At 20.6% G+C, this 13934-nt stretch overlaps 3 protein-coding genes across 9 annotated transcripts in view; 2 read left to right on the top strand and 1 right to left on the bottom strand.

Annotated features, from left to right (window-relative positions):
• Positions 1–2: 2 nt before the first annotated feature.
• On the top strand, positions 3–1784 carry LOC133666159 (mediator of RNA polymerase II transcription subunit 9). The gene is made up of 3 exons (XM_062075634.1): positions 3–175; positions 733–838; positions 1129–1784. Exons 1-3 carry the CDS (start codon positions 3–5, stop codon positions 1267–1269), a joined length of 420 nt encoding a protein of 139 aa, XP_061931618.1. The 3' UTR covers positions 1270–1784.
• Positions 1785–2629: 845 nt separating this feature from the next.
• Positions 2630–6941, bottom strand: LOC108001361 (GTP-binding protein 1). Of its 4 annotated transcripts, none has more exons than XM_017062327.3 (11): positions 6767–6890; positions 5991–6359; positions 5804–5915; positions 5551–5731; positions 5256–5434; positions 5003–5155; positions 4656–4905; positions 4435–4579; positions 4056–4374; positions 3702–3979; positions 2630–3624 (listed from the first exon to the last, which is right to left on the bottom strand). In XM_017062327.3, exons 2-11 carry the CDS (start codon positions 6090–6092, stop codon positions 3439–3441), a joined length of 1905 nt encoding a protein of 634 aa, XP_016917816.1. In that variant the 5' UTR covers positions 6093–6359; positions 6767–6890; the 3' UTR covers positions 2630–3438. The 4 variants fall into 4 exon arrangements, with proteins under 4 accessions (XP_016917816.1, XP_061931611.1, XP_061931612.1 ...); XM_062075627.1 differs by having other exon boundaries at positions 6678–6885; XM_062075628.1 differs by having other exon boundaries at positions 6851–6880.
• A 2712-nt stretch (positions 6942–9653) lies between these two features.
• Positions 9654–13934, top strand: part of LOC108001360 (trafficking protein particle complex subunit 8) — a 5559-nt gene continuing 1278 nt past the window's right edge. Inside the window, exons 1-10 of one of the 4 annotated variants that reach the window (XM_017062325.3) lie at positions 9654–10014; positions 10320–10761; positions 10841–11086; positions 11146–11637; positions 11796–12097; positions 12182–12315; positions 12394–12579; positions 12719–13459; positions 13549–13711; positions 13789–13934. The exon at positions 13789–13934 is cut by the window's right edge and continues 929 nt beyond it. In XM_017062325.3, coding sequence (XP_016917814.1) covers positions 9858–10014; positions 10320–10761; positions 10841–11086; positions 11146–11637; positions 11796–12097; positions 12182–12315; positions 12394–12579; positions 12719–13459; positions 13549–13711; positions 13789–13934 — 3009 coding nt within the window. In that variant the 5' untranslated portion in view covers positions 9654–9857. Of the gene's footprint in view, positions 10015–10319; positions 10762–10840; positions 11087–11145; positions 11638–11795; positions 12316–12393; positions 12580–12718; positions 13460–13548; positions 13712–13788 lie in introns of all 4 variants that reach the window. The other 3 variants (XM_017062324.3, XM_017062326.3, XM_062075624.1) reach the window with 3 other exon arrangements.

Genomic DNA, 13934 nt, shown 5'->3' with positions numbered 1-13934 from the left:
ATATGAAAATTCATAGAAACACAAAAAATATTATAATTTACATTGTATTATTTATATTTCATCAAAATGTTATAATGGAATCAGAATTATCGGAGGAAAGTACTTTACGTCCACAATTTACAGTGGATGATTTGGATATTGAAATATTACCAATTATATATGAAATAATTCGAAGGTTTGGACATTTTAATAATTTGATAATAAAAATAGTTGTTGTTTAATGATTTTGAATTATTTTTAAATAAAGATATAATTCATTTAGTATTTTTATATTAATTTTTTTGATTCGATATTTTTCCTTGTATAAATTGTTTCTTTAAAATCATATTTAAGAAAATATTTTTCTTTTATAAAACATTTTTTAAATTAATTGAAAAATATACTTAGGTTATATTTTAAATATTTTAAATTTCGATAATATGTCAATAATTGTTGCAATTATATATATATATATATATATATATATATATATATATATATATAAATTATATATATTTTATATAATTATATCATATATAATTTTATCATATATAAATATTATATATTATATAATATTTATTTAAAATATAATATATTATATAATATTTATTTAAAATATAATATATTATATAATATTTATTTAAAATATAATATAATATTTAAAATAATCTTAATTAAAAATTTTTAATATAAATATCTTTTTGAAAAATTTTATTATATATTAATTTTATTCTATTTGTATTTTACTTTTAGTGTTGAAAAAGATCCACATGATACTGCACAAAAAGCTAAAGAATCACAAGATACAAGTCATAAAATTTTAGAACTTCAAAAAAAATTAGATTCTACAAGAGCTCAGGTGAAATGCTATGAAATTCAAATAAATATTTTTTTTATATATATTTATTTCTTAATTCTATTTCTTAATATTTATTATATTATTCTTAATATTAATTATATATTTTTTTAAATTTCTAAATGTAATCTTCTATAATACAAATTATATAAGAAATATATATATATATATATATATATATATATATACACATACACATGCGAGCGCATATTTATCAGCACATTATATAGAATATATATTATAATTATATATTATATTGTATAACTATGTAATATAGTTTTTATATTTTATAGATTAGAAGATTACCAGGAATAGAATATAGTAAAGAAGAACAATTACAAAAACTTGAAACTTTACGTAAACAACTTAGACTTAAACGAGAGCTCTTATTAAAATATCGTAACATGTGTACATTTGAAGTTCCAAAAATATAAATATTTTTATTTGCTTTTTAAAAAAAGCAAATCAAACATGGGTTTTTGGCGTATCTTATTTACATATTTGATACATAATGAACAATTAATCAATAAATTGGCAAATACAAAACCAATTAGACGATCTGCACAGTTTATAGCATATTTAATACTTCAAAGTAGAACACATGGTATTTCTTTACCTTTTAATCAAGAAAAATTTTTTGAACGATTAAAAATTACAAAATATATTAAAGAAAAATTACAAGAAGCAAAAAATGAAATAAAGAAAAATTCACGAAAGTAGTTTTTGTAAAAATATTATTATAACTAAATTTGATAGATGATTAAAAACTTTTCGTTACACTTAAAAAAAATTTACATAAAGTAAAAAATAAGATAAAGAAAAATTTATTAAAGTAATTGTTTTAAAAATATGTTATAGCTATAATTTATTGTAGTCTTGATTTAGTTACAAATTATATTTGTAATAATTGTCTTATAAATAAGTAATAATAAAAAAATATGAAAATTTATAATTTTTTAAATTTATTTTATCTAACATAAAGAAACTTAAATTTTATTTTTATGTACAATTACTATTTTTTATATTATAATAAATATAAATAAAGATTGTTATATATTTATAAAATTTTATAAAAATTTTTCTTTTATTACAATATAATTATTATACAATATTATACAATATATTTATTATAATATAATTTAATATTAATATTTAGTATTATTTTTACATGAATAAAAACTAATTTAATCATTTTATATTTTTTTTCTTTTTTTTTATTATTAATTATCTAATAAACATTAGAATTTTTTTATTATAATATATAATTTATTATTTATAAAAATTATATTATACATATATATTAAATATTTTTTTTATTATTTGTAAATATTTTTTTCATTCATTATTTATATCTTTTAATAATAAAAAATCCTTTCTTTTTTTATTATTTTATATTATTATTTATTATACAGATATACTGTATATTAATATAAAAATTTTCAAAAAGACTGTATACTGTTAATATAAAAATTTTCAAAAAGAACATTATTTATTAAAAATAAAATATCTAATACATCTTTAAACATAATTATATTTTCTTTCTATAAAAAATTTTATTCATTAACATAAAAATAGATTATTTATAGAAGTTTTATTATAAATTTAATTTGATAAATAATTTCTTTTTGTTTTTAGAATGTTGATTATAATATTAATACAATTATATATAATAATATTAACATAATATAATGAATTTGTTATACATTTAAAATTTGTTTAAGAAATTAAAAATATAGATAGTTTTATAATAAAATTTTATAATATAGTTTATAATAATAAAAAAAAAACAGAATATTTTGAATATATAGATTATATTTGCTAAATATTATTTGAAATACATTTATGCATTTTATAAAAATAAAACACTTTAAGAACAACAACATATATTTTTCCATACGTTTAAAAATGACATTTTAAATTTTTTAATTAATTTACTCAAAAACTGTGAAAGACAATTTGTACTCTAATAGGGTTGAAAGCACGATGTATATTAGATTAATAGTTTAGGGGTTTTTTCTACAAGAATAAAGATCACAATTCTTAAGAATATAAGTAACCCCAAATTAGATAAAATTGTCATTATTATATAAAATAATTTTATATTTTAATATAAATAACTACTAAAATAAAAATATATTTATACATAACACACACACACACGCACGCGCACGCGCGCACGATTTATATGTATACATAAACAATATATTTTACAATTCTTGAAAATTTATATATTTTAAAAAATATACTTGTATTTATATAATATATTTTTTAGAATTATAATTATTAAGAATAAAAACTAGAATCATTTAAAAATAAACAATTTTATATTAATTTTCGAAAATTGTAAAATAATTTGATAATATAGAATATAGATTCATGAGGCACTTTTGAAGAGTCATTTCTTTTTTTGTCATTTTTTTCTGTTTTATTTAATGCAACTGTTTATAACTTAATAAATAAGTTTCAATCAAGATTTTTGTATAGGAATTTTTTTGTTTGTTTTAATTTCTAGAATCAATTTTTTAAAAATGCCTCATAAATATATTGGTGTTCTATAAGTTTCTATATATATACATGTTTAAAAGTTTAAAACACAAAACAATTCATAATTTCATAGGAGGATTTTGTTCCGATAATGGTTGAATAATACTATTTATTGTATTATGAGATCGTCCTCCCCTTCGTCCTCTACCTTTTTTATTTTGACGTTTATTAGATTTTTGAAGTATATTTTCTTGTTTTGATGTTTGTCCTTCAAATGAAGAATTTGTTTCAGTTGCATCTAATAACTAATAAATAAATTTATATATATCATTTGTAAAATTCTTATTTTTGTATGAGATAATAAATATTTTTTTATATATACTTGTATTGCAGATGAAGAATTTTGTCGATTTTGAGATATTTTATTTGGTTTATTAGTTCTACATGTTTGTATAACTGTAGTGTTAGAATATGGAATTAATTTTATTACATTGCCCACTGCTTTAGTGCGTCCTTCCCTAAATACCATTCTTTGTCCTGGTTTTATATACTCAGGATGTTTTATAAATCTAAAGCGTACTAAAGCTTTGTCACCTGTTCTTAAACAATCTTGGGACATAGAAATTATAGATGCTGTTTGTCTTATACTTCCACAATGTACTAAAAATTTCAAATACTAAGTATTAAAATATAATGAATTTTAAATTAAAATTCAATTAAAAGAAATTAATTTTACCCATAGCTTGGTAACAAGAACTTATTGTTGTAGGATGATGCAATACAAGAATTTCTCCTTCAAATTCCCAACAAGCCTGTGGATTTAATGCTTGTGCAACCATTACCATACCTTTTCTAATTTGCGATCTTTTAATCTTTTTCAATGCAAAACTAGCAGTTTGACCACCCCTTACTTCTCGAACAGGCATTCTTTTTCTATGGATGCTTTTTATTGCAATTGGAATAAATCGACCTAAAGGATCGGGTCCTAATAATAGAATATCGTTTAATTTTATGATACCTTTTAATGTTGTGCCAGAAACAACAGTACCTACTCCCTAAAAACATATAGAATGAAGATTAAAACAATTTTTCATTTGTGAAAATTAAATACTGACTGGCACTGAATATGTATCATCTATTTGAAATTCCGCTGGTTCATCTTCATGACTAGTCATTCTTGCAGTTAATAAATTTAGAAACATTTTAAGGAGGTTTAAGTTTTCTCCCGTAACATTTGATACTTGAAAGATAGGACATAATCTACATAAATATATCAATAATTAAAATATTTCTATAAAAATAACATAATATTATATATAGACAGATAGAAACTAACCGTTCTGATACAAAATTAGTAGCACTAACAACAACATCATCAGGAGTTTTTACAGTAACAGGTACTTTTCTACAACCTGGGGACTTTAAGATCCTTATTAATAATCTTAAATTTTCTTGTAATATATTTGGTGGACACATATCAATTTTTGTAACTACAACAAATACTGGAACTGATAAAGCTAAAGCCAAACCTAAATGTTCTTTTGTCATTCCAACAATGCCAGCATTTGCTCCAACCATTAACATACCTAAATAAATATTTAAAAAATTATACATGTAAAATAAATATACACATAATAAATATTATGTAAAATTATTATCTAAATTAAATGAAAATAATTTTACCAAAATCAGGGGCATGTCCTGTCATTCCAAAAACAGTTGTTTTCAAATATCTTTCATGACCAGCTAAATCAATAAATGTTATAACTTTAGAAGATTTCTCACATATTTTAACCCAATCTAAAGATCCATGTTCTGGTTTATTTACTACATTACCTAAATTTAAAATATGTTCATATACATTATGATATGCACTACAATGATACAACTCTATAATGATATAATTATTTTTAATTTATCAAACTTGTTTTCATACCAACACTATCAAATCCAAGAATATCATTTCCAACTGAGCTAGTACGTCCTGTTTCAGCTTCATGTTTATGTCGGAACAATTTTTGACGTGCCAAACCTCGACCATTATCAAGTTCTCCATGTGTTAATACACCTAAAAGTGTTGATTTCCCAGCATCAACATTACCAACAACAGCCACTCTATAAGTTAAATTTAAATTCACTAATAATATTATTATAACATTATTTTAATATATATACATATAACATTATATATAACATTATTTACTTTAATATTATTTTTTTAAAACAAGTACCTTATTTCTAAGAAATCTTGTCTATCTAAACGCCTTCTCACTAAATATTGTCCTATAAGACCATGATCAACTTTACTTTGACGTAAAAGTACACAATCTGCTTCTAATGTTGCAGCAAGAGATTGTAAAGTTGCAAGTGATGCTTCATATTCATCTTCTTTTAAACCATCTTCAGAACCATCTAAATTAACACAGATTATGAATATAAAAATTTTATATAAAAATTTTTTATAAATATTATAAAAATATATACCTCCACTAATACCAATATCAAAAATTGTTTCACTACCACCATCTTGAATTCTTTCTTTTAAATGTTTAAGTAATAATTCATATTGATCTTCTGATGGACTAACTAAAATACTCTGTAATTTATTAAAATTAATTCATTATTTATCATAAGATTATTGAAAATATATATAAGATATCAGAAAAAATACCTTTCCTCTAATGCTAGAATAATCTATATTAATAGTAGATGTATGATCATTCTCATGTAATTGTTTTATATTTGGTATTATGATAGATCCATTTTCTGCCATGTTTTTATATCATATAATAGTACACTAAATTTTATTTATTAATAGAAGATAGTCATTCATGTAAAAATTTAACTTGTTTATTGACACATTTGTGACACAATAATAAATATTTTTTAACATTTAAATCCAATTTTTATTCTATAGATTTATGATATTAGAATATACATACCAATTAGAATATTTTTTTTATAATTTTATATTAATTTACATTAAATAACTAAATATAAGATTTATATAAATACATTATACATATCATTTGTTGCTCAACTGAAACATGAAAAAAAGATATTTTTTCATTAAAATAATAATATATAATATATAATATAAAATATAATATATTTTAAATTTATACATTTAAACAAAATTATCAAATATTTTTATATATATTTATAATAAAATTTTTATTGCAATTTTTATTATATTTCAAACAATAAAAAGTTAAATTTCCAAATATAACATTTTGATGTTTTTTTGTTATAAAAATATATATTCTATTTATAATAAAAAATATTTTAATCAATCATTTATATAAATAAGGATTTGTTTATTTTGAAGGAATGTGTTGCTAACAAACTACAAACTTACATAGTTGTCATATATACAATTCGAATGTCAAACAATATAAAAGTTATTATAATAATTCATTTATATAAGAATAATTATATTTTTTTTACCTATTATATATTCATATCACATATTATTTTTTTATATAATTACAAACTATACCTTAATAAGAATTAAAATACCAATATGCTTACGAAAAAGCTGTTGATTACGCGATCTAAGATGATCTAAAGAAATTATGTATGTATATACATATATATATATATACATATATATAAATATATTTAACTAGATTGTAAATTATCGATATGTCGACAATATTTATCGATATTTGAATAATATGAAACTTTCGATTTTTCTTTTATCGAATTCGTTTCACTAATCGATATTTTTTAGATATTCGATTTTCATAATGTTATATTTTTTTACATTTAGTATAAACATTTATATATATAAAATAATAAAATATGATAAAAATTATTATTGTTAGAAAAGAATTTAAATTAATAATACATTAATATCATATTATTACATTCATCAAGTTTTATTTCTATTTAAATTTTCAATTTTTTTCAATTTTTTCAATATTTATATATTCTATAAAATGAAACTGTACAAAATATATTTGTATAGGTATATTGATATATTTGTGAAATACTTTTGAAAGATTGATTTTAAAAATCAAAACAAATACAAAAATAATGATTTATTTAATTAAATTATATTATAAATTAATTATATTATCAATTAATTTAATAAATTAAATAATAAATAATTGAATACTGAATTAGATGAAGCAAAGAATTATTTTACTTTATCTCTATTTCACTTCATCTAAGACAATTTTAATTGTTTATAATTTAATAAATAAAATTATAAATTAACGGAAAAAAAAATTTTTATTTCTAGAATCTCCAGTATTGAATATGTTAATATTCTACATAATTATAAAAATTGTAATATTTTTGCAAGTATATTATATTTAACATATTTCTTTAAATTTGAATTCAAATTGATGTTCGTTAAAATATAAATATTTTAATTAATTAATATATAAATAAAAAGTAAAAATAGTTAGTCAGTCAAATCACTTAATCAATGAACAATAGATTTAAACAATAGTTAAAATACTTTATAACAAAAATTACAAATTTGATATATCCAAATTTATTAGTAGATTAATAATAAAAATATAACAAACCTGCTAAAGCAGATAAAGAAAAAATAAATAAAATGAATTAATATAATTTGTTGTCAAATTAAGAACAAAAACAAAACAATTTGTTTCAGCAGATTTTGATATTAAAAAGATAGCAAAAATAGCAAATTTTTAATATCAATTATTTAAATTTTAAATAGCATATCTAGCATTTAAAATTTATTCTATTTTATTAATAATATTAAAATTCATTTTACAAAAAAAAGAATTTATTAAAAAAAGATATTAAATTTATATGATGATTCTTATTACGTTCTAAATGATCATAAACTATTTAATTATGTGCTTGCATTTAAAATTTAAATTGTTAAAATTGCAGAATATATTTAGATTTTATTATATTTTTGATATTACAATTTGCTGTACAAATTTGTTTTATTCTTATTTCCAATTGATAGTAGGTTATAATATTTATCTAACCAAAGATCTAATATATATAGATAGCTATATAGATAGATAGATATGATTTTGTATAGATTTTGTCAACTTTTATTGCTTTCATTAGATTTCAAATCTTTTTCAAATTTTGATATTAGTTTTTTATTTAAAAACAGATTTGATAGAGGATCTATTATAACGAAGTTTGTTAGATTGATAATAGAAATATATATAGTAGAAAAATATTAAAAATATTTAAGTTCTTTTCTTTTTATAATTATGCAAATTAGCAATAAAAACATAATATGGTATACCCAATATTTCTAACATTAATTTGTTATTTATTTTGGACAACAGGACAGCACAATTAAAAGCAAATGACGAAATAGATACATTTTATTGCCTTTGATGAATTGTCGTTTCTAATGCCAATATGATTTTAATTTCCTATTAAGATTATTTTTAATTTGTTTATTATTAGAGTTATTATTAATCTTTTATATACAAATATACAGATATAAATATTGTACAGATACAATATTTATATAAATGTAAGTATAGAGTAAATTATTAAATACTTTATTCATTGTCATCACAGTTTATTTATTGTTCATGAATAAAGTATAATTTAACATAACTTTTACTCAATAATTATTCAGCACATTTATTTCAATATATGTTGCTTCTATTTGTTTATTTGAATTCAATGATTCACAGCAGCGAGATGTATATAAATTCCAATGAAATGATTTTCGCAACATAATGATTTTCTATATTTTATAATAATTTTATAATAATCGATTTTTCTTACTAATTTGTTAATAAAACTAAAAAAAAAATTTTTGTAAAAAATTGTTGTTTAAAATTTTTTTAGGAATTAATAAAATTTTGTCGATTAATTTTTAAAATATTTTGTATTATTTCTTATTAATTAAAATTTATATATATCTTCGTAATTACAATTTTTATTTAATTTATATTAAATAATATAAATTATAATATAAATTATAATTACAATATATTATATAATATATTTAATTATTTATTAGGATAATTAATATAATATACATATAATATGATTGTTATATATGTAAGTTAATAAATAATATATTAATATTATAAATTATATATATAATTTAATAAATTTTAAATATTAACCTTTATCTATTTACAAAATAAATTTAATTACATAAAATAAGAAATTCAATATATAAAATATATATTTTTTTAATAAATTTAAATAACTATCATATATATTAAAAATATTCAATGAAATGAATAAATATTTTTATTCTTTTGAATATAATTTATCCAAAGATCTGCCATCTATAGTATTAAATTTGAAAAAATTATATATAGTATTTCCGTCTGAAGGCTAATATTAAGATAGATATATGTCATCTTCATATTTTTACCTTTCACGGGTAAATATTCATAGAACAGCTGTTTAAAATGTTTACTATTACTTTGAGATATATAGAAAGTTTGATTGTGTCAATTTTTAATAAGATGATGAATGATAACAATTTAACGCTCAAAATGATTGTTATCGTATAATTAGCTAAACATAATTTTAATTATTTATAGATTTTCTAGCAATTATCATGGCTCAATGTAAGTTAACCCCTCGTGAATTTATATGTAATGCTTTTTCACCGCAAATTGCTGCAATATGTTCGATAGCAGCTGATACTGTATGTCAGAAAAATAATTTATCATTCGTTGAACTTTTACAACCGTTTTGTAAATTAAATACTGAAGGTAAGTAGTTCATTCAAAATATTAAAATAGATAAAAATTATGTATCATCAATTATAATAAATTAAATTAAAAGTTTTATATAATGATAAAGATAAAGGATTGCTTTTTTATTTTAAATACAAATTTTTGTTAAAATATTATAAATTGTATTTATATACAATTATTTTTATATAATGTAAAAATAAATTTTGAAAAAATTATTAAATAAATTTTTTATTATTTTTAGATTTACTTTATATTATATGCATATTATGAATATTATGCATATTATTTTGAAATATTTATAAATTCCTTTTGTTTTATAGGTCATTTTAAAGATCCGCAAGGAAATATTATAAATATTAGAAACCTTCGACTTTTTATACAAGATGTTAATGCACAACCTCCAGAACCAAGTATTGCTAGAAAAATGTTAAATGAAGCAGTTAGTTCAGCTATGTGCGAGCATACAACTATTATTCAAATTGGAACAACAGAGCTTGATGTACCAATATCAGTTCCATGGTTTGAAGCATGGCGAGAAATGTTTTTAAATGTCCAATTTCCATCAGACCATGAATTTACAAAACATTTTCTTGCTTGTATGATAGTAGTTTCCACAACAGAAGACAATCCTTTAGAAAAAATACAAAATATGGGTACACAATTACATCAAAATATACCTGGAAAATTGCCAAAATGGTTTAATAATAATACATTAAGATATTATATTTTAATATATGATACTTTACAAGATGATAAAAACAAGTATTTATTTTCATTTTTATAATTTTTTTTTATAAAATATTGTTCATAAGAATGAATTATTTCTATATAATTTTTATAGAGCTGAAAAAATTTTTGCGGAAATGAAAAATATTTATGGTGCTAATAATTGTTTCTTATTGCAAATGAATTCACGACCACCAGGGCAAATTGATGATAATACTCATTTACCAGATCCTTGGAGTCAATTTTTAGTGAAACATTCAGAAATATCAGGAGGTAGTGAACAAAATAGTTCTCCTCGTACACCTGCAGATACTAGTGGTGTTTCTTCTATGCCAAATGAAGTTACAATGGATACTGATAAGTATGTTTCTATTATATTTTTAAAAAATTTATGAAATAATTATGAATATGATATTTTAGGACAAGCCAGGCTGGAACACCAATTGCTTCACAAAATTCTGTATTAATTTCTCCAAATTTAAATGATATTATTAGCTTTACTTCTGAAATATCTGAATCAAGAAATATACATTTAGAAATTGGACAAGAAGCTATTCCTGTTACAATTCATCCTTTAAGTCCAACAGCTGATAAATCACGAAGTTCTGTTCTATATGGAAAACAAATTAATGATGCCCCAATAAATGTAAATGTTTGGGCAGATTCTCCTAATTATTTAGCAATACAACATGGTGTTAGATTATCCACACAAGATCTTGAAAGATTACGAACATTAATAACAGAATTTTGCTTAAAAAGTTTATTACCTTATGTGGAAAAACAAATTAGTTTGTTAAATGATGTAATTTCAAATAAAAAAGGTGTTAGTAGATCACTTTTTAGTGCTACAAGACGATGGTTTGGAACAAATAAACCCGGAATACCAGGACCTACTCCTTCAAATGCTGTAATGTATGTTTATTATTATATTATATTATACTATTTTTATACTATTTTATATTATATTATGTATACTATTTTATATTATATAATAAAAAATAAGTATTAAATAAAAATAAAATATGTAGTATTATATAAATATATAAAGTTCTGGCTTGTTTGGATTTCAGTTATACAACAGAATCTCCAGAACTACAATTGCGTCGCTTAGGTGACTTATGTTTTATGTTTGGTCACTATTCACTTGCTTACCAAACATATCATAGTGCAAAAAGAGATTTTGCAGCAGATCAAGCTTGGCTTTATTATGCAGGTGCTCTTGAAATGGCTGCTTTAAGTGCATTCATGCAAGGTGAAACTAATAGAAAGACTATTGAATATATGGATGATGCAATATTAACTTATTCAACTAGTTGCAAAATGCCTCAATTTGCAACAAGAGCAACGTTACTCAGTGCAGAATGTTTAAAAGGTAGAAATTTATATGGAGAGGCTGCTAAACAATTAATTCGTATGACTAGTGAAGATTCAGATTTGCGTTCTGCACTCTTATTAGAACAAGCTGCTTATTGTTTTATTGGACCAAAAATGGTGCGCAAGTATGCATTTCATGCTGTTCTTGCTGGTCATCGATTTTCAAAAGCAGGTCAAAGAAAACATTCTTTACGATGTTATCAACAAGCATACCAAGTATATTTAGTTGATTTCCAATATTCTTTTATTATGTTAAATAAATTGTTTATTTTACATTTATATATTTTTTCTTAGATATATAATGAAAGAGGTTGGTCATTAGCTGAAGATCATATACATTTTACAATTGGTAGACAAGCTGCATCATTGAAACAAGTTAGTGAAGCAGTAAAAGCATTTCAAAAATTACTCAATGCTTATAGTAAACAACCAGGTATACAACAAGCTGCATTTTTACGTGAATTTTTACATATCCATAATGTATGTATAAGTTTATATATATTATTATTTATTTATATTATTATATTATTTATATTATTTATATTATTTATTTATATTATACATATTATTAATTTCATAATATATATATATTGATTGTCATATTAATTACATATTATAGTTACTGTTGCAGGAAGGTTTATCAAATCGTCATGAGCTTCCTATCTTGCCTTTGCCATTAATAGATAGTAATGATATTAAAGTACTTTTTGGTCCTATAGCTAAATCATATGAAAATAATATTCCAGCAAGTCATGTTTCATTTAATACTGAAGACTGTGATGATGTAAGATGGTCAAAAATGGAAGAAATGTTAATAACAGAAGCTCAGGGATTTCCTCCTATGATATTCAAACCCACAGTTGCATTATATTCTAAAACAAGTAATAATAGCGTAAAACCAAATGCAGTTTTAAATGAACCAGTGCATTTTTTTATTGAATTATATAATCCATTACACATACCGCTACCATTGTCCAATTTAACTTTGTTATGGTCATTTACATCCTCCAATGGACAAATTACGAATGAAATGAAATCATCAGAAAAATTACAATTAGTGGAAACACAAGCAATCGAAAAAATTATTTTACAACCTATTACCAAGCAAAGCATTATACTATGTCTTATACCAAAAAAAATAGGCGAATTAAAAGTATTAGGTTTAAGCTATGATTTATCTAATCCAACTCATATAATAGATCCACCAATTGTTAATCCAACAATAGCTATTACTGGAAAAAGATTATTTGAAATTAAAGGACCTAGATTAAAAAATATTAAAGAAAAACCTGGTACAAATATATATGGTGTAGATTATAGATTAGAAATGAATATTATTGAAAAAGCTCCCTTTATGCAGGTATTAAATATTCAAATACAATTATATATAAAGTATTTAAAATTATACATTATATTGATACAATATAGTTGATAAAAATTTATTTTTAGATTTTCTTTAGTAAATTATCTTCAGAAATGTTATGTGGTGAAATTCAAAAAATAGATATTATATTGAAAAATGTGGGCAATTCTTCATTAACAAATATTTTTTTGGCATCTACAGATGCTAAACTTTTTTCATTAGGAGATGAGTACATAAATATACAAGAAAGTAAATATAATTTATATATTTCATTCAATAATTAAAATAATTGAATACCAATATTAGTATTTTACTTATGATTTCAGAACATACGATAAAAAAAAATAACAGACTTGTATTAAAAATTCCATTATCTTCTAATAATAATATATTAAATATTGGAGAAACACATACAATACCATTTTGGATTCGAGCACCTCATGAAAAAGGAATTCATTATTTAGATTTACTC

This window comes from Apis cerana, linkage group LG5 (genome assembly GCF_029169275.1).
Source record: "Apis cerana isolate GH-2021 linkage group LG5, AcerK_1.0, whole genome shotgun sequence".
In the NCBI taxonomy this organism is placed as follows: domain Eukaryota; kingdom Metazoa; phylum Arthropoda; class Insecta; order Hymenoptera; family Apidae; genus Apis; species Apis cerana.
The sequence above is the reverse complement of the archived record's forward strand: the minus strand, read 5'-3'. Positions and strand labels throughout refer to the sequence as shown.

Coding starts and splice junctions, on each gene's coding strand:
- LOC133666159 (XM_062075634.1), top strand. CDS start 3: ATGAAAATTCATAGAAACACAAAAAATATTATAATTTACATTGTATTA. Junction 176..732: donor ATATATGAAATAATTCGAAG/GTTTGGACATTT, acceptor TTTTACTTTTAG/TGTTGAAAAAGATCCACATG. Junction 839..1,128: donor TAGATTCTACAAGAGCTCAG/GTGAAATGCTAT, acceptor TATATTTTATAG/ATTAGAAGATTACCAGGAAT.
- LOC108001361 (XM_062075626.1), bottom strand. CDS start 6,926: ATGTATATATATATATATGTATATACATACATAATTTCTTTAGATCAT. Junction 5,156..5,255: donor TCTTGGATTTGATAGTGTTG/GTATGAAAACAA, acceptor TTTTAAATTTAG/GTAATGTAGTAAATAAACCA. Junction 4,375..4,434: donor ATGATACATATTCAGTGCCA/GTCAGTATTTAA, acceptor ATATGTTTTTAG/GGAGTAGGTACTGTTGTTTC.